Source organism: Hemiscyllium ocellatum, chromosome 10 (assembly GCF_020745735.1).
Source record: "Hemiscyllium ocellatum isolate sHemOce1 chromosome 10, sHemOce1.pat.X.cur, whole genome shotgun sequence".
NCBI lineage: Eukaryota > Metazoa > Chordata > Chondrichthyes > Orectolobiformes > Hemiscylliidae > Hemiscyllium > Hemiscyllium ocellatum.
In genome coordinates this window covers 49,298,135-49,321,704 of record NC_083410.1, presented here as the reverse complement: position 1 = coordinate 49,321,704, position 23,570 = coordinate 49,298,135, and the positions used below count along the sequence as shown (strand labels likewise).

The following is a 23,570-nucleotide window of genomic DNA, read 5'->3' as shown; positions in this document are numbered from 1 at the left end:
GCGGAGAGGTCAGGAAGAAGATTGCAGGTTAGAAAGGCGGTGCTGAGTTCGAGGGATTTGACTGAGACAAGGTGGGGGGAGGGGAAATGAGGAAACTGGAGAAATCTGAGTTCATCCCTTGTGGTTGGAGGGTTCCCAGGCGGAAGATGAGGCGCTCTTCTTCCAACCGTCGTGTTGTTATGGTCTGGCGATGGAGGAGTCCAAGTACCTGCATGTCCTTGGTGGAGTGGGAGGGGGAGTTAAAGTGTTGAGCCACGGGGTGGTTGGGTTGGTTGGTCCGGGTGCCCCAGAGGTGTTCTCTGAAACGTTCTGCAAGTAGGCGGCCTGTCTCCCCAATATAGAGGAGGCCACATTGGGTGCAGCAGATGCAATAGATGATGTGTGTGGAGGTGCAGGTGAATTTGTGGTGGTTATGGAAAGATCCTTTGGGGCCTTGGAGAGAAGTAAGGGAGGAGGTGTGGGCGCAAGTTTTGCATTTCTTGCAGTTGCAGGGGAAGGTGCCGGGAGTGGAGGTTGGGTCTTGCGGTTGCAGGGGAAGGTGCCGGGAGTGCTTGCGGTTGTAGGGAAAGGTGCCGGGAGTGCTTGCGGTTCCACTCCCGACACCTTCCCCTGCAACCTCAAGAAATGCAAAACTTGTGCCCACACCTCCTCCCTTACTTCTCTCCAAGGCCCCAAAGGATCCTTCCATATCCGTCACAAATTCACCTGCACCTCCACAGAACATCACAGAAGCACTTCACAGGAGGCTCCCAAGCACTGAGGATGTCACCTAGACAGGGGACGAAACGTCTGCAACACAAATTCCCAGCTCGGCGAACAGAACCACAACAACTTCAGTAAGGCATTCGACAAGGTTCCCCATGGGAGACTGATTAGCAAGATTAGATCTCATGGAATACAGGGAGAGCTAGCCATTTGGATACAGAACTGGCTCAAAGGTAGAAGACAGAGGGTGGTGGTGGAGGGTTGTTTTTCAGACTGGAGGCCTGTGACCAGTGGAGTGCCACAAAGATTGGTGCTGGGCCCTCTACTTTTTATCATTTACATAAATGATTTGGATGGGAGGATAAGAGGTACAGTTAGTAAGTTTGCAGATGACAACAAAAACTGGAGGTGTAGTGGACAGGGAAGAGGGTTACCTCAGACTACAACAGGATCTTGACCAGATGGGCCAATGGGCTGAGGAGTGGCAGATGGAGTTTAATTCAGATAAATGCAAGGTGCTGAATTTTGGGAAAGCAAATCTTAGCAGGATTTATACACTTAATGGTAAGGTCCTAGGGAATTCTTGCTGAACAAAAAGACCTTGGAGTGCAGGTTCATAGCTCCTTGAAAGTGGAGTCGCAGGTAGATAGGATAGTGAAGAAGGCGTTTGGTATGCTTTCCTTTATTGGTCAGAGTATTGAGTACATGAATTGGGAGGTCATGTTGCGGCTGTACAGGACATTGGTTAGGCCACTGTTGGAATATTGCGTGCAATTCTGGTCTCCTTCCTATTGGAAAGATGTTTTGAAACTTGAAAGGGTTCAGAAAGGATTTACAAGGATGATCTGAGTTACCGGGAGAGGCTGAACAGGCTGGGGCTGTTTTCCCTGGAGCGTCGGAGGCTGAGGGGTGACCTTATAGAGGTTTACAAAATTATGAGGGACATGGATAGGATAAATAGGCAAAGTCTTTTCCCTAGGGTCGGGGAGTCCAGAACTAGAGGGCATCGGTTTAGGGTGAGAGGGGAAAGATATAAAAGAGACCTAAGGGGCAACTTTTTCACGCAGAGGGTGGTACGTGTATGGAATGAGCTGCCAGAGGATGTGGTGGAGGCTGGTACAATTGCAACAATTAAGAGGCATTTGGATGGGTATATGAGCAGGAAGAGTTTGGAGGGATATGGGTCGTGTGCTGGCAGGTGGGACTAGATTGGATTGGGATATCTGGTCGGCATGGATGGGTTGGACCGAAGGGTCTGTTTCCATGCTGTACATCTCTATGACTCTATACTCTATTTGCATGAAGCACTTTGTGCTTTGTGAGTAAAACTACCCACTAATACTCTTGACCCTGATTCAGGGACACCTGTTGCTGAACCCCCTCATCTCTGCTTTTGCAATCCATAATCAAATTGACACCAGGTCCCATATTCTCCACTGTCCTGACAGTTAAACTACAAGGCGTTCTTGTTTGACAATCCCTGAATTTTAAAAATACCCATTCATCCTAATTTTCGATCCTTCCATTACTTTGCCCTATCCTATCTCTGAAATCTTCTCCAATCCCAGAACCCTTCATGGTGTTTGCTGTCATACAATTTTGGCCAGTTTTACATACTGGTTTCATCTCACCACTACTGGTAGCAGTGATTGATCCTCAACTCTGGAATTCCCTCATTGAACTATTTTTACCTCTCCACCACTGTCTCTTTTTAAGTTGTTCCTTAAAATATACCACTTTGGTCAAGCTTTTGGTCACCTTTACTAATAGTTCATGTAATTCAGTGTCACACTGTGTGTGACAATACTTCTATGAAGTACCTTGGAATACTTTACTTTGTTAAAGCCACTGTATAAATCCAAATTGTTAATGACCCAGTAACATGACTGCCCAAATCAGCAAGAAGTCAGCATAGAGAGGTTTAAGTAATTGAAGTTTAGTCACTGCTCTAATATTGGGAAATGTGGCAAATAATTTGCACCCAGTAAGGTGTCACAAAAGGTGGCGATTGTAAAATACAGTTCAATGATGGTTGTTGAGAAATAACTATTGATCAATATTGCAGGGCTTTGACTTAACATCTCACCCAAAAGTTAGGATTTCTGTGACATTCGCAGTACTGCACTTTAGCTTCAGACTAGATTGTGTGTTCAAGTTTGTATCTGCAACTCCAATTCAAAGGTGGGACTTTCCATCCCTGAGATAAGACTGGTCAATAGGAGCACCACCAAATGCTTGAATATTACAGGTTGAGCCATGCCAATCAGCACTTCAAATATCCTGGTCCAATGTTTTGTTTTCCGTTTGAGTGTCATTAAAACAAGTTTCAGATATTTACAATTACATAAATATTGGCTGAAAATTGTAGCCCACAGTAAGAAAATTAAAATTTAGTAACTATAAATGTTCCAGCTGCTAAAAGATATATCATATTTAAACCATCACAGAAAGAATCAACAAGAGCACTTGATAAAATGCATTGATTCATCTCCAGTGCAACAAATAGATATTGGTCAATTGAGAGCCTATAATCGTAACTCCAAAAGAGTTAAATCAAAAGATGGAAGCTATTATTTACCAGTGTGTTGTTTCTGTATGGGTCTGCGTAACTGACATATTCCTTAGTGCAGGCTATTTCTCCTCGTTGACCTGGATTTGCCATAAATTCAACATGATCATGATAATGGTGCTTACAGCTCAAGAGTTCAGCCTCACCAGGATACAGTGCTATTCCTGTGAAATAGATTGAGACACATTCAGCTCACTAATCATTCCAGAATGATTAAAATTTCAAATGCTCTATGCAGTTCAGCACCACCTTCCAACTCATAGGGAATTTACTGGGGAACATAAAATGTAAAGGCCCAGAAGTAAATTGACCACCACCTCCCACCACCCTCTCAAATAAAAAGGTTAACACTGTGTCATGATTCCATCTGATGTTACTACTAGACAACCCAGATCCCAGAATGAAATTGTCATGGCAGATATCTATCTAGTTTAACATGACCTTCACTACAATACGAAACACACAAGTCTGCAGATTTGGTTTTAACAATAAAGTTTGTTACACAAAAGAAATAAACATAAATAATACAAATCAAAACATCTACATATAAAACAGCTTAAAATGTATTCAAACATATAGTAAAACAAAATCCTGACTATGCCCCAACACCATCACTTTACAGGTACTCGAAGACACAGACAAATTAAATCCTATCAAATCTGTACATTGTTGTAAAGTCGTGGTCCTGTGAGCTGTGAAGCCTCTTCCTTGGATACACAACTCAGACTTTGCATGTTCTCAACTTTGAACAAACATTGCAGATTTTTAATCAAATGCACCTGCGCTGGAAGTTTTCACAAAATACAAGCCTTACACTGAGGTAACCTATAGCTCTGAACAGCTCTGAACAACATCCTTTTGTGAAAATGTTATATTTATTGCTGACCCCAATTTCAGCTGCTCAAATCCCATGGAAAAAAGACACATGTTTCCTTGCTTCTGCTAAGCTAACAGCTTGATGTTTTTTTTTCCAATCATAAACTTGTCACATTATTAACAAACTTAAAACAACACTCCAGGAAGCATATACTGGTTTAGATCATGGTTCAGGAAAGGCTGGCCTAGTTAGTCTTAAGCCTCTTTGCAAAAATAGACCAACACACATATGCTGCTAGTTTGAAATCTAAACTCTAAAACACAAATTAATATTTCATCATCAGTGTGGAAAACTAGCAAGGAGATGGGGATGTAACATTTCCTACTTAATCAAATTTATTGTAACAAATAGGAAATAAGAGCAGGTGATTTGAACTCTTGAGCCGGTTCTAACATTCAATTAGATTACAGCTGATGTTTTATCTCAACTGCCACGTTCAGCCTTTCAAATGTGGAATAGGTTTCAACTTTCAAATGCATTTCATTACAAAGTAATGATAAATAGCAGATGCACAATTTTCTCCAATTCACAAATAAAATAAAATCTAACACTAGTATTTCTGGCAGGTGGAATGGCAGTGGTGAGTTGGTTGTTAGAACAGTGGGGAAAGGACTTCTTTAATTATCACATTTTATCAAGAATTACAGAAAGCAAATTACAATTCTTATTGGAAATATAATGGAGGCTGCTACGACAGTGCTATTCCAAGGGAATGAGATATTGCCAAGTTACCATCTTTTAGAGGAGATGTCAAGCCAAGATTCTAGCAGCCCTTGTAGGTGAGTATAAAAGATTCCATAGGATTTGGACAGTACTTTTCTTCAAGGTCCTGACCAGCATTAACGTTAACCAATATCATTACGTGGACATGATTTGGAGATGTCGGTGTTGCACTGGGGTGCACAAAGTTAAAAATCACACAACACCAGGTTATAGTCCAACAGGTTTAAATGGAAGCACGCTAGCTTTCAGAGCGATGTTCCTTCATCAGGTAATTGTGGAGGGCTCAATCCTAACACAGAATTTATAGCAAAAATTTGCAGTGTGATGTAACTGAAATTATACATTGAAAAATTGATTGTCTGTTAAGCCTTTCATCTGTTAGAATACGGTGATAGTTTCACTTCTTTCATTTGTAAATCACAAAACCCTTTTTTTAAAGATGCATTCTCGGGTTAACTGTTAACAATGGTGATAGCTACATATTGTCTAGCTATCACCATTGTTAACAGCTAACCCGAGAATGCAACTTTTAAAAAAAGTTTTGTGATTTACACATGAAAGAAGTGAAACTATCACCGTATTCTAACAGATGAAAGGCTTAACAGACAATCAATTTTTCAATGTATAATTTCAGTTACATCACACTCCAATTTTTTGCTATAAATTCTGTGTTAGGATTGAGTCCTCCACAATTACCTGATGAAGGAACATCGCTCCGAAAGCTAGCGTGCTTCCATTTAAACCTGTTGGACTATAACCTGGTGTTGTGTGATTTTTAACTCATTGAGTGGAAAATGCATTCGATTAATAATTTCACTGACAGAATATTTGCAAACGTACTGTAAATCTGCACGTCCTCCTCCTTTTGCATACGATTTCATTTGGCAGGGTTCACATTTACCATGCAATATTATTTCCTGCCACCAGATGTCATGGATGCACTTAAGAAATCAGTGAGTCAATGAGCAAAGTCAACACAAGTCTCTTGTTACCGGTACAAATGTTACATCTTTCCATTGAGCTCAGTCCATTTGCTAGTGAGAAAGAACACAATGTGAAGCAATAGCAGAGTGGTTCTCATGTTCATTGTTGGTAACAAATTAGTGATGATGCAGTTCCTTTCTCTTCAGTACTGTTCTGAGGGAGGCAACCATTAGTAGTTATAGTATGATTTGCATACAGTAGTGGGAATTAAACAGAGGATGAAAATGTTAAACTTTTGTTGACTAGGCCATTGTTTAGTGAAGGGGTGAGGTTTGGTGCAGAATAGAATGTGTCCAGCAAAGTTGTTGGAGAGCTTATGGGGGAGGAAGATGCGAGGTAGGCCAGAGTGTTTTTAATTATTACATCTGGAAGTGACAAGGTCGTGGATCGCTGATTATGATGGAGAGGCTTTGTGACCAAGATTATATTGGAGACTCCACACAGTGCTATTCCAATAAGCTGGACTAGTGTTCTGGATGGTCTGATGAAAATGCAAAATTCGAATGTCATGGTTCTTTTAAAATTAAAAGTTAAGCCCAAAAGTCCTCAGTACTAATCAGAAAGCACAGAAACAAGCTGGCCATTCACCTTTCATGTCCTTAGCAGAGGTCAGAGATGTACAGCACGGAAACAGAACCTTCCGTCCATGCCAACCAGATAGCCTAAATTAATCTAGTCTCATTTGCCAGCATTTGGCCCATACCCCTCTAAACCCTTCCTATTCATATACCCATCCAGATGCCTTTTAAATGTTGTCATTGTACCAGCCTCCATCACGTCCTCTGGCAGCTCACTCCATACACACACCACCATCTGTGTGAAAAAGTTGCCTCTCAGGTTTCTTTTAAATCTTTCCTTTCTCACCTTCAACATATGCCATCTAGTTTTGGACTCCCCCACCCTTGGGAAGAACCCTTGTCTGTTGTGGTTTTGTTCGCCGAGCTGGGAATTTGTGTTGCAGACGTTTCATCCCCTGTCTAGGTGACATCCTCAGTGCTTGGGCGCCTCCTGTGAAGCGCTTCTGTGATCTTTCCTCCGGCATTTGTAGTGGTTTGAATCTGTCGCTTCCGGTTGTCAGTTCCAGCTGTCCGTTGCAGTGGTCGGTATATTGGGTCCAGGTCGATGTGCTTATTGATTGAATCTGTGGATGAGTGCCATGCCTCTAGGAATTCCCTGGCTGTTCTCTGTTTGGCTTGTCCTATAATAGTAGTGTTGTCCCAGTCAAATTCATGTTGCTTGTCATCTGCGTGTGTGGCTACTAAGGATAGCTGGTCGTGTCGTTTCGTGGCTGGTTGGTGTTCATGGATGCGGATCGTTAGCTGTCTTCCTGTTTGTCCTATGTAGTGTTTTGTGCAAAAACAATGTAGTGTACAAAATCCCATGCAAGGACTGCACAAAACACTACATAGGACAAACAGGAAGACAGCTAACGATCCGTATCCATGAACACCAACTAGCCACGAAACGACATGACCAGCTATCCTTAGTAGCCACACACGCAGATGACAAACAACATGAATTCGACTGGGACAACACTACTATTACAGGACAAGCCGAACAGAGAACAGCCAGGGAATTCCTAGAGGCCTGGCAGTCATCCACAGATTCAATCAATAAGCACATCGACCTGGACCCAAAATACCGACCACTGCAACGGACAGCTGGAACTGACAACCAGAAGCGGCAGATTCAAACCACTACAAATGCCAGAGGAAAGATCACAGAAGCACTTCACAGGAGGCTCCCAAGCACTGAGGATGTCACCTACAGAGGGGACAAAATGTCTGCAACACAAATTCCCAGCTCGGTGAACAGAACCACAACAACGAGCACGCAAGCTACAAATCTTCTCCCAAACTTTGAACCCTTGTCTATTTACCCTACCCATTCCCGTCAAGATTTTATGAACATCTCACCTCTCAGCCTCCAATGCTCCAGGGAAAGTAGCCCCAGTCTATTTAGCCTTTCCCTGTAGCTCAAGCCCTCCAACCCTGGCAACATTCTTGTAAAGTTTTTCTGAACCCTTTCAAGTTTCACAACATTCTTCCTATAGCAGGGAGACCAGAATTGCACGCAGTATTCCATGAGTGGCTAAACCAACGTCCGATACAGCCACAATATGACCTCCCAACTCTATACTCAATGCTTTGAACAATAAAAGCAAACATACAAAACACGTTCTTCACTATCCTATCTACCCACAACTCCAATTTCAAGCATTCCCCGATCTGTGAATATCCGTCCCCAACCAACTTTTGAAAGTTCTTGACTAATACCGTTAAAATTGGCCTTCCTCCAATTTAGAACATTAACTTATAGATTCCTCCGATTTAGAACATTAACTTTACGGGTGGCATGGTGCACAGTGGTTAGCACTGCTACTTCACAACGCCAGAGACCCAGGTTCAATTCCCACCTCAGGCAACTGTCTGTATGGAGTTTGCACATTCTCCCTGGATCTGCGTGGATTTCCTCTGGGTGATCTTGTTTCCTCCCACAGTCCAAAAATGCGTTGGTTGGGTGAATTGGTCATGTTAATATTGCCCGTAGTGTTAAGTGAAGGCGTAAATGTAGGGGAATGGGTCTGGGAGGGTTGCTCTTTGGAGGATTGGTGTGGACTTGTTGGGCCAGAGGGCCTGTTTCCACACAGTAAGTAATCTAATCAGACCTATCCTTTTCCATAACTATATTAAAACTAATAGAATTATGATCAGTTGCCCCAAAGTGCTCCACCCATGATACCTCAGTCACCTGCCCCACATTATTTGCCAACTGAAGGTTAAGTTTTAGGTTCATCCACATACTGAATCAGACAATTTTCTTGTACACACTTAAATTCTTCCTTATCTGATCCCCTAACATTATGGGAGTCTCAGTCTATGCTTGACAAGTTAAAATTCACTACCATTACCATCTTATTTGTCTTACAGATATCGGAGATTGTCTTATATATTTGCTTCTTAATTTCCCCCTGACTATTGGCGAGGTTGTCTATAGTACATTTTCAATATGGTGATCGCCCCTTTCTTATTTCTCAATTCCACCCATAAAACTTCATTCGATGAATTTCCTTGAATATCATCTCTAAGTACAGCTGTAATGCTATCCCCAATCAAAAATGCCACACCCCTCCTCTCTTGCCCCCCTTTCTAACCTTGCTGTAGCCTCTATACTCTGGAACGTTAAGCTGCCAGTCATCTATCCCTGTGGCACATCTCCTTAATAGCTATGATAACCCGCCCTGTGTTTCCAACCATGCCCCAAGTTCATCTGCCTTTGCTATCAGGCCTTTTGCATTGAAATAAATGCAATTTAATGGGGGAGGTGTGACCCATAGAGATTGGGAGGAAAAGGATCAGTCTGAGGCTTGTGCAGTTGGGAAAAGGAGCAAGTCAAATAGTCAAGGCAGGCTGGAGCAAAGCAGAGAATGAGGTAGGCCAGTTAGCTCAGTTGGCTGGATGGCGTTCCTGCAACGCATTATGACATCACCAGTGTGTATTCAATTCCTGCACCGACTGAGGTCACTTTGAAAGTTCCACCTTCTCAACCTCTCCCCTCGCCTGTGAAGTGGAGAACCTTCAGTTAAACCATCACAAGTTGTCTTTCCCTGAGGAGACAGGAGGCCTATGGTCCTCTCGGACTATGGCAACTTTGCCTTTATGATTGCAGATATCTATGAGGTAAAAACAGATTCTGGATTAGAGTGGTGCTGGAAAAGCACAGCAGTTCAGGCAGCATCCGAGGAGCAGGAAAATTGACGTGGGTGTGATGGAGGCAGATTCAGTTATGGCTTTCAGGAAAGTTTAGTTAGTTGTCTGAAGAGAGTAAATCAATGGAAAAAGTACTGAGGAATGGAACCAGCTGATACTCTCTTGCAGATATCTGCAATCTGGATTAGAGTAGTGCTGGAAAAGCACTGTATTTCTGATGAAGGGCTTTTGCCCGAAACGTCAATTTTCCTGCTCCTCGGATGCTGCCTGAACTGCTGTACTTTTCCAGCACTACTCTAATCCAGATTGCAGATATCTGCAAGAGAGTATCAGCTGGTTCCATCCCTCAGTACTTTTTCCATTGATTTTCTCTCTTCAGACAACTAACTAAACTTTCCTGAAAGCCATCACTGAATCTGCCTCCATCACACCCTTTGGCAGTTCCTTCCAAATCCTAACCATACACTGCATTAAAAAATGTTTTTTCTTTATATCATCTTTGGTATGGGAAGTTTCTCTCCATTTACCCTTTAAAGTTCTCCCCTTGAATTCTTCTGCTGAATCTGTCCCCACCCCTTTCAGCCTTCTCTTATAAAATTTCACCACTGAAGAAACTAATATTACCAATGACTTTCACATGGCATGGACCGATAATCAGGGCTCTCCTTGAGTTGCCAGCATTTCTGGATCAAGTAGCTTTTGCAAAGTTGCTGGGCAGGTTTTCATTAGGTTGGGATTGAAAATGGATTTGAACACTTGAAATTTTCACAAACAATTTGCCCTTGGCATTCATGAATTGCTTTCATCTGCTCTATTTGATCATTTGTTGGAATACTGCATGCAATTCTGGCCTCCGTCTTATCGGAAAGAGGTTATGAAACTTGAAAGGGTTCAGAAAAGATTTACAAGGATGTTGGAGGATTTGAGCTATAAGTAGAGGCTGAACAAGCTGAGGCTGTTTTCCCTGGAGTGTCGGTGGCTGAGGGGTGACTTTATAGAGGTTTATAAAATCATGAGGGGCATGGATAGGTTAAATAGACAAAATCTTTTTCCTGGTGTGGGCAAGTCCAGAACTAGAGGGCATAGGTTTAGGGTAAGAGGGGAAAGAGATCGAAGGAGCAATCTTTACACACAGAGGGTGGTACGTGTATGGAATGAGCTGCCAGAGGAACTGATGGAGGCTGGTATAATTACAACATTTAAAAGGCATATGAATAGGTTTATGAATTGGAGGGATATGGGCCGGGTGCTGGCAAGTGTGACTAGATTGGGTTGGGATATCTGGTCAGTATGGATAAGTTGGACCGAAGGGTCTGTTTCCGTGCTTGTACGTCTCTATGACTCTATTTGAAAGTGGCCCAGAAATTGAAACTGAAGTATAGTCCTATTTTTGAAAAACGTACAAAATTGCTGGTAACTTATGATACAGCTATAATTAAAACTATTTCACTTTTATTGCAGGTGAAAAAGCAAATACTGAAAATGCTGACTTTTGCAAATCAAAACCCCAATTATACAAAAAGGCACTACAGTAATTCCATCTCGCTGCCCACCTGTTGCCTGTCATTTGGAATTGCACTGAGGGTTATTTCTTAAACTTGACAAAACAACATGTGAAAAACAAAAAGGAGAAATAATGGCAGATGTGAGAATTAAACCTCAAAGACACTGTGTGGGAACCAACAGCATTTTACCATCATTTACATAAAGACAGGCCTTCTCATCTCCATATAAACAGATGGCAGTATGGTTGGGTCAGACTACCAAAAATGGGATATTTTAATAAAGATATTTGCACAGAAGGCACTTAGGCCTCAGACTGAAATATATTGATGTATGCAAGACTACACTGAAAGGTTATTTTTGTCACAGTGAGATGTCAGTGACAGTATGTAGGATATAACAGGGTGAACTTGAACAGAAACTGTATAACTGCAATTAAGACATTAATATGACTAAAGCAAAATTACAATAATCTAACAGATGACTTTTTTGAGAGTAATTTTAGAAAGATAATCTCAGTAACAATGGGAATATGAATGTCCAGGTGCCAAATATTTTTGACAATCATCGTTAGGAATGCACTGAAGGAGTATTATTCATCAAATTTAAAGTACGTCGAACCACCTTAAAAACACTCATTTTCACACTCAAAAGTGAATATTTGAAACTAATGACAAAGTCAGAGGGTAAGGTATTAAACTCAAATATTTTAAACATCAGTAATCTCAACTGAATTAGGGAAGAGGCTATGGGGGAAATAATCAGTTTTGGTGATGAACCTAATGTGAAGTTTCACAGCTAAATAGTTATAGGAGAAATTAATGGTACAGTTGTAACCATAATTGGTGACAAAAGTATTAATTCTGTACAAAAGTAAACAAGGTCCACAAGGTTTATCTATTTGAACTAATAATGAATGATGCAGGTACCCCTCCAAAGCAGCAATGCCTGTCTGCTCCCTCAGTTATAAAGCAAGTAACTTGATGAATAAGAACACAGAAGTTAGGTTAGGGGTTTGCAATCCTTTTGGTCCAAACATGGACAGAAGTGCAGAACACCAGAGGTGAGGTAAGAGTTGCTGCCCTTCAAACCAAGGCCACATTTGACAAAAGTATTCCATCATAGAATCCTAGCAAAACTAGAGTCAATGGGAATCAGGGAGAAAACTCTCCAGTGGTTAGAGTCATATCTAGCACAAAGGAACATGGTTGTGGTTGGAGGAGGTCAATCATCTCAGTTCCAGGACATCTTTTCAAGAGGTTTCTCAAGGTTACGTCCTAGACCCAATAATCTTCAGCTGCTTCAAAGACTTTCCTTCTATTAGCTAGGATTTGGGTTTCTTCATTGATGATTGCACAATCTTCAGAGAATTTGGAAAATTTGCAAATTAAAAGGTACTGAAGCAGTCCATCCCATGTGCAGCAACACCTGGACAACATCCAGACTTCAGCGGATTATGTAGAAAATAACATTCGCACCACACAAATTTCAATCAATGATCATCTTGACTGTCAATGGTATTTCCATTTATGATACTCCCACTATTAACATCCTGGAGGTTACCATTAACCAGAAATTAACTGGGCTAGACGTATACTGTGACTACAAAAGAAGGTCACAAACTGGGAATTCCCCAACACGTAACTCACGTATTCACTCCCCATCTACAAGATGGTCAAAAGTATTTTCTTCATGGCTGGATGAGCAGCAGCTCCAACAACACTCAAGCAGCTTAACACCATCCGGGACAAAACAAACAACTGGCAGCCCATCCAATGCCTTAGACATTCACTCCTCTCCCACTAATGCACAGAAACAGCAGTGCGTAGCATTTTTGAAGATGCACAACAGGTAATCACTTACTCTCCTTCAACAGCACCTTCTAAACTCGTGACCTACACAACTTAGAACTATAAGCTCACAGATGCCGGGAAGGCCACCACTTACAACTCCCCCACCAAGCCACACATTATCCTGACCTGGAATTATATCATCATTTCTTCACTGACACTAAATCAATGTCCTGGGACTCCCTTCCTATCAACACTTTGGATGTACTGGACTGCTGTGGTTCAATGGGGTATCATCTTTGAGGGCAATTAGAAATGAGTATCAAATGCTGGCCCAGCCAGTAATACCCACATTCTATGAATGAATAGAAAAAGACACAGGAGACTATACACGGAAAACATGACCTCAAATACCATCGTGGCAGTAGGACAATTTAATTCAATTACCAAACTGAATGAAAACCTAGCATCAGAAATAATGACCATGGGCAGAACCTTGAATGAGTCTGAGTATCATGATCTATGGCGAGTTATATGATAGAAACTTGTTGTTCCATACAGACACAAAGGCAGGAAACTTGCCAAGCAGGCCTCAGTCAAGTCAAGAGGGAGTAGATAGCCTATTCTCAGAGGCTTCCAACAGGGTACACAACAGGCTCAGAAAGATGGCACAGGCACAAGGGATGTCATTTCATTCCAGAATATCTTGGCAATGGCGAGTTGTTCTAAGAACACTGTGAGATAAGATGGGGCTAGAATTAGATGTGGGGGACACCATTAAGGCAGTTACTGTGGTGAATTTGGTAAAATATGGTAAAACATACTAGGCCTTGCAGCAAAAAAAACCTTCCAATCAAAAACTCATCGTAACTCCCACTTTGCCAAAAAGTGCCCAGAACACTATCAATTTGTAGACGGTTGAGTTTATCATCAATAGCACCACCAGGAGGCACAATTTGCAAAGATGATGCTGGCTATATATTCCACATCTCCAGCAATGTGTCAGAGAGCCTTCGTGAGACTTTGTGAGATAATAGAATTATGTTTGCTGTGATCGTGCAGGGGTTAGTACCTGATTGAATCTGACTATAAACATCTGGGATGTTACAAACTTGGTGCTGACCAGGAGTCATATCAAACATTTTAGGCTGAAAAATTGCAGAGTTCAAGATAGTAGACAGTTTTGATTTTGGTACATTATTTACCTCACCCTCTGACTTTATTTTGGGATGTGGGATGAATAATGTATCTGCCTCTGCTTGTTCAGAGGTGAGACTTCATCACCAGTCATCTAAGGGGATCTTCCATCCAAACGTGAGACTGGTCTTGCAGATGAACCTGCAACTAACTCACTATATTTATTGCCCCTCTCTTGATCTGTTTCATTTTCATTACTCAATGAGTATTTTTTTCTTATATTCATTCATGGGACGTGGGATTCACGAACTAGGCCAGCACTTTGCTCATCTCTAAGTGGACAGAGGCAGTTTAGAGTCAAAGAGATGTACAGCATGGAAGCAGACCCTTCGGTCCAACCTGTCCATGCCGACCAGATAACCCAACCCAATCTAGTCCCACCTGCCAGCACCCGGCCCATATCCTTCCAAACCCTTACTATTCATATACCCATCCAAATGCATCTTAAATGTTGCAATTGTACCACCTCCACCACATCCTCTGGCAGCTCATTCCATACACGTATCACCCTCTGCGTGAAAAAGTAGCCCCTTAGGTCTCTTTTATATCTTTCCCCTCTCTCCCTAAATCTATGCCCTCTAGTTCTGGACTCCTCGACCCCAGGGAAAATATTTTGTCTATTTATCCTATCCATGCCCCCCAAAATTTTGTAAACCTCTATAAGGTCCCCCTCAGCCTCCAACGCTCCAGGGAAAACAGCCTCAGCCTGTTCAGCCTCTCCCTGTAGCTCAGATCCTCCAACCCTGACAACATCCTTGTAAATCTTTTCTGAACCCTTTCAAGGTTCACAACATCTTTCCGATAGGAAGGAGACCAGAATTGCATGCAATATTCCAACAGTGGCCTAACCAATGTCCTGTTCAGCCACAACATGACCTCCCTACTCCTGTACTCAATACTCTGACCAATAAAGGAAAGCATACCAAACGCCTTCTTCACTATCCTATCTACCTGCAACTTCACTTTCAAGGAGCCATGAACCTGCACTCCAAGGTCTCTTTGTTCAGCAACACTCCCTAGGACCTTAACATTAAGTGTATAAATCCTGCTAAGATTTGCTTTCCCAAAATGCAGCACCTCGCATTTATCTGAATTAAACTCCATCTGCCACTTCTTAGTCCATTGGCCCATCTGATCCAGATTCTGTTGTAATCTGAGGTTACCCTCTTCGCTGTCCACTACACCTTCAATTTTGGTGTCATCTGCAAACTTACTAACTGTACCTCTTATGCTCGCATCCAAATCATTTATGTAAATGACAAAAAGTAGAGGGCCCCACACCTATCCTTGTGGCACTCCATTGGTCACAGGCCTCCAGTCTGAAAAACAACCCTCCACCACCACCCTCTGTCTTCTACCTTTGAGCCAGTTCTGTATCCAAATGGGTAGTTCTCCAATGTATTCCATGAGATCTAACCTTGCTGATCAGTCTCCCATGGGGAACCTTATCAAACGCCTTACTGAAGTCCATATAGATCACATCTACTGCTCTGCCCTCATCAATCTTCTTTGTTAATTCTTCAAAAAACTCAAACAAGTTTGTGAGACATGATTTCCCATGCACAAAGCCATGTTGACTATCCCGAATCAGTCCTTGCCTTTCCAAATACATGTACATCCTGTCCCTCAGGATTCCCTCCAACAACCTGCCCACCACCGAAGTCAGGCTCACCAGTCTATAGTTCCCTGGCTTGTCTTTACCACCCTTCTTAAACAGTGGCACCACGTTTGCCAACCTCCAGTCTTCCGGCACCTCACCAGTGACTATCGATGATACAAATATCTCAGCAAGAGGCCCAGCAAATCACTTCTCTAGCTTCCCACAGAGTTCTCGGGTACACCTGATCAGGTCCTGGGGATTTATCCACTTCTATCCGTTTCAAGACATCCAGCACTTCCTCCTCTGTAATCTGGACGTTTTGCAAGATGTCACCATCTATTTCCCTACAATCTATATCTTTCATATCCTTTTCCACAGTAAATCCTGATGCAAAATATTCATTTGGTATCTCCCCCATTTTCTGTGGCTCCACACAAAGGCCGCCTTGCTGATCTCTGAGGGGCCCTATTCTCTCCCTTGTTACCCTTTTGTCCTTAATATATTTGTAAGTCAACCACATTGCAATAAGTCTGGAGTCACAAAGAGGTTTTTAAACTATTGACAATGGTTTCATGGTCACCATTAGGCTAGGTATATTTTTGGTTTCAAATTTCACAAGGCTGTCAGTGAGAATGGAGTGTTGCCTGCCTGGTGCCAGGGTCAAGGATGTCTCGGAGAAGGTGCAGAATATTCTAAAATGGGAGAGGAACCGGCAGGAGGTCACTGTGCATGTAGGTACCGACAACATAGATATGGAAAGGGATGAAGTTCTATACAGAGAATATAGAAAACTAGGCAGGAGATTAAAAAGTAGGTCCTCAAGAGGAGTAATACCTGGACTGCTAACAGTGCCACATACTAGTGAGAGCAAGAATAGGAGGATAGAGTGGATGAGTGCGTGGCTGAGGAACTGGTGCAAGAGGCAAAGATTCACATTTTTCAACCCTTAAGATCTCTTCAGGTAGCAATGAAACTCATAAGAGGACAGGTTCCACCTGAATTGTAAGGTGACCAATATCCTTGAGAGAAGATTTGTTAGTGCTACTTGGGAGGATTCTCAGAGAGGGATGGGAACCAAAATGATAATGAGAAAAGAGAAGAGGCTGAGGCTGATGCACATAAGGGGAGCAAGACAAATAGACATGGCAGACAAGAGCTTGTCAGAAAATGATGTTAGACTGATAAAGTAAACTGCATTTACTTTAATGCAAGAGGCCTGACAGGTAAGGCAGATGAACATAGGGCACAGTTGGGAATATGAGTCTGGGATATCATAGCTATTACAGAAACATAGCTCAGGGATTGTCAAGATTTGCAGCTTGATGTATAGATGCTATAGTAAGGATAGAAAGGGAGGCAAGAGAATGGGGGCAGGGGCAGAGTGACATTTTTGATTAGGGATAACGTTATAGCTACACTTGAGGAGGATATTCCTGGGAGATTGTCCAGTGAAGTTATATGGGTAGAATTGAGAAATAAGAAATCTTGTTAGGATTGTACTATTGTGCCCCCCCCCGATTGTCAGTGGGAAATTGAGAAACAAATATATAAGGAGATCTCAGACATCTGCAAGAACAATAAGGTTTTAATGGTGTGGGATTTTAACTATTCAGACACATAATCTGGGACTGCCATAGTGTTTAGGGCTTGGAGGGAAAATAATTTGTTAAAAGTGTACAAGAAAATTTTGTTATTCAATATTTGAATGTACCTACTAGGGAAGGAGCAAAATCTGACCTTCTGTAAGGCAGTAAGACAGGATGTTACAAAAGTATGAGTAGGGAAGGCCTTTGGGGCAAGCAATCATAATTCTATTTGTTTTAAAATAGTTATGGAAAAGAATAGACTGATCAAAAAGTGAAAATTCTAAATTGAAGTAAGGCCGATTTTGATGTATTAGACAGGAACTTTCAAAGGTTTTCTGAGGGAGGCTATTCACAGGTAAAAGGACAGTTGGGAAGTGGGAACCCTTTAAGAATGAGATATCACAAGTCCAGAGACAGTATGTTCCCGTTAGTGTGAAGGGCACGATTGGTACATTAAGGGAATGCTGGAATACTACAGAAATTGAGATTTTGGTCAAGAAAACGGAGGCATCCACCAGATATAGACAGTTGGGACTGAATGAATCCCTAGAGGAGTGTAAGGGCACGAAGGGAAAGAAAGAGGGAGAACAGGAGGGTAAAAAGACATGAGATAGCTATGACAAATAGAGTTAAGGAGAATCCAAAGAGAATCTATATGTACAGTAAGGGCAAAAGCACAACTAGGGAGAAAATAGGGTCTCATAAAGGTCAAAGTGACAGTGTGTGTGTGGAATCATAGTGAGATTACTAAACAAATACTTCATGCCAGTGTTTACAGTGGAGAACATCACGAAAGACAGGGTACTTGGGGGAAAAAACAATGTTTTGAAAAGCAATCATATAACAAAAGGAGGTGCTGGGGGTCTTAAAACATATAAAGGTAGATAAATCCCCAGAACCTGATCAGGAGATCAGTGGTGTCTTCTTTCTCTGAGAGGGATATATCTATGTTTCCAATTAACTGCAATATATCATCTTGTGATTCACTCTGTCAGTCTACGGTACATTGCATTAGTAGGGGAGATAATTTATATGAGGCTCATATTTCTATTGTGAAGGAATGTATGATTCATTCTCTAACCGTCCGTCTTGGCATTGTATGAGAGTGTGCAATTAATTATTAACTGTCAGTATTCAGGACTAAATGTGGAATAATATCTAACTGAAAGTCTCCAGTGCTAAATGGAAGTGTGATTTGTATTATCTCTATCTGATTTTGGTTTATTTTTAAAATTATTTCTTTCATGTTTTGGTAGTAGGGGATCAGAGTCCTGCACTTGTTTCTGACAATCTAGTGAGTGTGGGTATCATTTTGTAATCGTTGGCTTCCCACACTGAATGAGAGTGCAGAACGTTTCCCTTTTAATCGGTACTGAATACTGACTCTGACAATATGAGTCAATCAACAACCATTACGGCTTGACATTCTATGTGAAGGGGGAATTAAATATGTGTCTTTCAGCGCCCAGTCCAGGGAGTGCAATAGGTTTAATTCTGCATCTGTTGTTGTAATTCTGTATGTCATTTTCTAGTAGGGACTTGGGCAGTGAAATTCAGTCTGCTGTCTAAAACTCTCTGCTAATTTCCATGTTTTTTGTTCATGGCCAGGATAGCATTTATTTCTTATTGTTATTTTCCTGGAGAAGGTTGTACTGAGCTGCCTTCTTGGAACAGAAACACCTGCAAGTTCCCCTCCAAGCCATTCACCATCCTGACCTGGAAATATGCTGTTGTCCCTTCAGTGTCATTGGGTGAAAATTTGATTAGATTAGATTACTTACAGTGTGGAAACAGGCCCTTCGGCCCAACAAGTCCACACCGACCCGCCGAAGCGTAACCCACCCAGACCTATTCCCCTACATTTATCCCTGCCCTAACACTACGGGCAATTTATCATGGCCAATTCATCAGACCTGCACATTTTTGGACTGTGGGAGGAAACCGGAGCACCTGGAGGAAACCCACGAAGACACGGGGAGAATGTGCAAACTCCACACAGTCAGTCGCCTGAGGCGGGAATTGAACCCGGGTCTCTGGCGCTGTGAGGCAGCAGTGCTAACCACTGTGCCACCATGCCACCCACAATCCTGGAACTCTGTCCCTAATGGCATTGTGGGTCTACCTACAGCATATGGACTGCAGTGATTCAAGAAGCTAGCTAAAGAGGCTGGCAAAAGGAAATATTACAGGTCCTGACAATCTCTCAGTGGCAGACTTGCACTTACTAACTACGTTTAGCTTAGCTGTTCCAGTATAGCTACAACACTGGCATCTGTGCTACCCTGTCCACAAGAAAAACACGACAAATCCAATCTGGCCAATTACTTAGCCATCACTATACTCTCAACTGTCAGCAATGTGATGCAAAAAGGATTGCCAGCTCTGGCTACTGAACTCAGAATTAATCCTGCATTAGGTGGAACTCAGTCTGGCTTCCACTGGGACCATTTAGCTTCTGGCCTTATTACTGGTGCCAGCCTCATTACTGTCCCCCAAGTCAGGAATGTGATGGAATACTGTACACTTGCCTGAGAGAATGCAACTCCAACAACACTCAGGAAGCACAGTGTTATCCAGGACAAAGCAGCCCACTTGGTTTGCAGGCCATTCACTACCTAAAACATTCATTCCCTTCCCCATCGATGCATAGTGTCAGCAGAGTACATATGTCATGCTGCAGCATCTTATCAAGTATCTATCAACACTATCATTAAAACCTACAATATCTACCACCTGTAAAAAAAGGAGTAGAAAAAAAGGGAACGTTACCCTCTGCAAATTCTCCTTCAGGTTACCCACCATCCTGAGTTGGAGCTTTAATCACAGATATTTCATAGCTGCTGAGGCATAATCCTGAACTTTCTCCCTCTATGGGTGTGTCGACACCACAACGATGACAGCAGTCTATGAAGGTACACCACCTTGCCAGAGGCAGTGGGATGGGCAATAAATGTCAGACTTGTCAGCAGTGCACTTAGCCCACACAATAAAAAATTAAAAGCTGAGCAATATTTTGTGTGCGATGTGTAGCAAAGTCAGAAATGTCTCTTCTTAATATCATCTTATTTGGCATGGAGGAAGACATTTTTTTTCCTTTGCTAATCTCAGGTCATAAAATACTACCATATTCTATAACTTCCTCTTTAACTATTATTATCATCAAGAAAATAAAATAATTGAGGCCTGGGATGCAAGTCAAAGGCATGTACTAATCCTGTGCTGAGCAAGGTAACTTCCGGAATGAAAGTCATGGTGCGAGAACCTCAAATTGTAGTTTCTGAAACACTACTGATTAAGTAACTAATAATAGACAGTAACCTTGTTGAAACAATGTAATTGTACTCAGATTTCTTTCAGTATCAGTGATTAGGGCAATAAATCGCAGGAGATGTCAATATACTTCTTGAAAAGCCGAGTACTACTTTAATATCAAGGAAATGCTGGAATTACTCAGCAAGTCAGTCAACATTTGTAAAGACAGAAACAGAGTTGACATTTTACGTTAATGATCATCCATTAGAATTGGGAAAGTACACAGTTTTTGTTTCTCCATTCATGTCTCATTGACTGCCACTTCACTTTCTGGAATGTCCATCTTGAAGAGACCCAGCTCGCACCGGCTCTGGCACACCTATTCTGATGATATAATTTTTCACTCAATATTTCTGACATGTCTCACTTCTCTTCAACCAAGAAACTCCTTTGCTGTGGATAACAGGGGTCTCCACCATTCAAGTCCTAATTCTGCTGTCACCCACCAAAAACTATTCCACATCACCAGTCCATTTTCAACACATCATACTTCACCGTTTCATTGATGCCACCACCAGACACATCTTCCACTTCCCTGTCAACATTGTTCGAGGGCTGTTCACCGTACTACAAAGCTGGTCCCTTTTCTCTAAAAGCTGTTCCTTTTCTCAAGGATACTGCGTCCTTGTTTTTTTTTCCCAGAGGGGTCATAAAACATTCTCGGCTCTGTAACGGCTGGATTTGGTACAGAGATAAAAAGGTGTTGAGAGGCCTTTTTGCTTATACATAAACTGAGAGCCTCTAGGCCAAAGCTTTTGTGTTTTTACATGTAACCTGCATAAGTCAAGGAGGTGTGATCAGCTCTCTGGCTGAGCAGTTCAGTTCAGGACTATTGGGAGTTCAGCTGTGAGCTGTGTGGAAACAGACTGCTGGACTCTCTCTTCTTCTGCCCTTCAAACTTTGACCTATAAGCCATTTTTATTTTATTAAACAAATACCAAAAGAGTTTACTAAAAAACATTTACAGCTGTACACAAGAGAGAGCAATTTTACAAGGGAGAGGAGCAGCAAAGCTAGGCCCCAAACCCTAATGTTCAACCATTTTACAGGGAGATGAGGACAAACCTCAAATCCAAGTTCCACATAGGACAAGACAGTGACAACGACATTTGTACATTAGACAATACGGTTACATACAAAAGTGCAGACAATACAAACCCAGCAAGCCCCCGTCCCTCCCACCTTCCGACCACTCTAAGGCAGCCCGCCCCTACCCACTTCCGGCTCTCGGTCCACCCCATGCCCCTTCCAGTTCTCGGTCTGCCCTGACACACCTTTCTAGCACAGCCCGCCCCGGTATCCGCCCGGGGTATAAGCCATTTTTACTGTGTTTAAGGGGTTTGCTTATTGGGACTGTTATGCATATTCGGAACAGCACGATTAAGTCTAGTTTGGATAGACTGAGGTCTATAGTGCTTCTTTATTCTGTTCTTTGTGTTTCATTTTGTGAATAAATTGTTGTCTGTTTAAAACCTGGTAGTCAACCTAGCTAACTTACTCCAGGTAACTTTCACTACATACTTACCAAAACAAATTGCAAAGTTATGGTCTGGGCTGCCAGCTTAAGAATGTTTTGAATGGTCTGGCCTAGTCCATAACAACTGTTATACTCTGCTTCATTCTGCATTCACACCTGACACACCCTCCCTGACCACAGCAGCTTCACATGCAAATGATGATGCAACAATACTGCTCCTTTAAGAAGGTTATTCTCTCCTTGGTCTTTTCTTGAGAGGGGCCGTAAAGGCAGGGGTGCCAAAATGTCTGAACTGGCTATTTTAATAATGGCTAATCGATGCTGCCTAAGTCAACAATCAGAAAAGGCTTTCAAGACTTTATTTAAAAACTCTTGTACAATGTGATTTTTGAGAAGATTTGTAGCTCAGCTTGAGGTTCAGGTTTTAAGTTTGCTCACTGAGCTGGAACATTTGTTTTCAGATGTTACGTCACCATGCTGGGTAACATCATCAGTGATCCTCCAGTGAAGCACTAGTGTTATGTCCTGCTTTCTATTTGTGTGTCTTGATCTCTTAAGGTGGGGGAAAATATTTCAGGACATTATTCATGAGACTACCATTCAGATTGTTTTTGTCGGGTGTGGGACTGTAGCAATTCCAATACATTCACTGATCAGTGAGTGTCGATGTTCGATATACTGTTGTCAAGATACCAACTTGACTAATACTTTTGAGGAAATGGAGTTTGTTGATTGTTCTGTTTCAAAATACAAAGTTGAATGCATGATGGAATTTGATTAACAAAAGCAGGGATTGCTGGAAAAACTCAGCAGGTTTGGCAGCATCAGTAGAAAGAAAACAAAGTTGGAGAGTAATAAGAGTTATAGAGATGTACAACCTGGAAACAGGCCCTTCGGTCCAACTCGTCCATTCTGACCAGATTTCCCAACATAATCTAGTCCCACTTGCCAGCACCCGGCCCATATCCCTCCAAACCCTTCCTATTCATATACCCATCAAGATGCCTTTTAAATGTTGCAATTGTACCTGGCTCCACCACTTCCTCTGGCAGCTCATTCCATACACGTACCACCCTCTGCATGAAAACGTTGCCCCTTAGATCTCTTTTATATCTTTCCCCTCTCACTCTAAACCTATGCCCTCTGGTTCTGGATTCCCCAACCCCAGGGAAAAGACCTTATCCTATCCATGCCCCTCATGATTTAATAAACCTCTATAAGGTCACCCCTCAGCCTCCGATGCTCCAGGGAAAACAGCCCCATCCTATTCAACCTCTCTCTCTATAGCTCAAGCCTTTTAACCCTGGCAACATCTTGCTAAATCTTTTCTGAACCCTTTCAAGTTTCACAACATCATTCCAATAGGACGGAGACCAGAGTTGCACACAATATTCGAAAAGTGGCCGAACCAATGTCCTGTACAGCTGCAACATGACTTCCCAACTCCTGTACTCAATATTCTGACCAATAAAGGAAAGCATACCAAATACCTTCTTCACTATCCTATCTACCTGCGACTCTACTTTCAAGGAGCAAT

The 23,570-nt window shown here is 42.1% G+C and overlaps 1 protein-coding gene across 2 annotated transcripts in view; it reads right to left on the bottom strand.

Annotated features, from left to right (window-relative positions):
- The window catches only part of pacc1 (proton activated chloride channel 1), a 62,247-nt gene that overhangs the window by 30,876 nt on the left and 7,801 nt on the right, over positions 1-23,570 (bottom strand). For both annotated transcript variants that reach the window (XR_009645118.1, XM_060831480.1), the window contains exon 4: positions 3,284-3,438. Coding sequence is in view for 1 of the 2 variants with exons in the window: in XM_060831480.1 (XP_060687463.1) it covers positions 3,284-3,438 (155 nt within the window). In the remaining variant the exon portion in view is untranslated. The remainder of the gene's footprint in view (positions 1-3,283; positions 3,439-23,570) is intronic.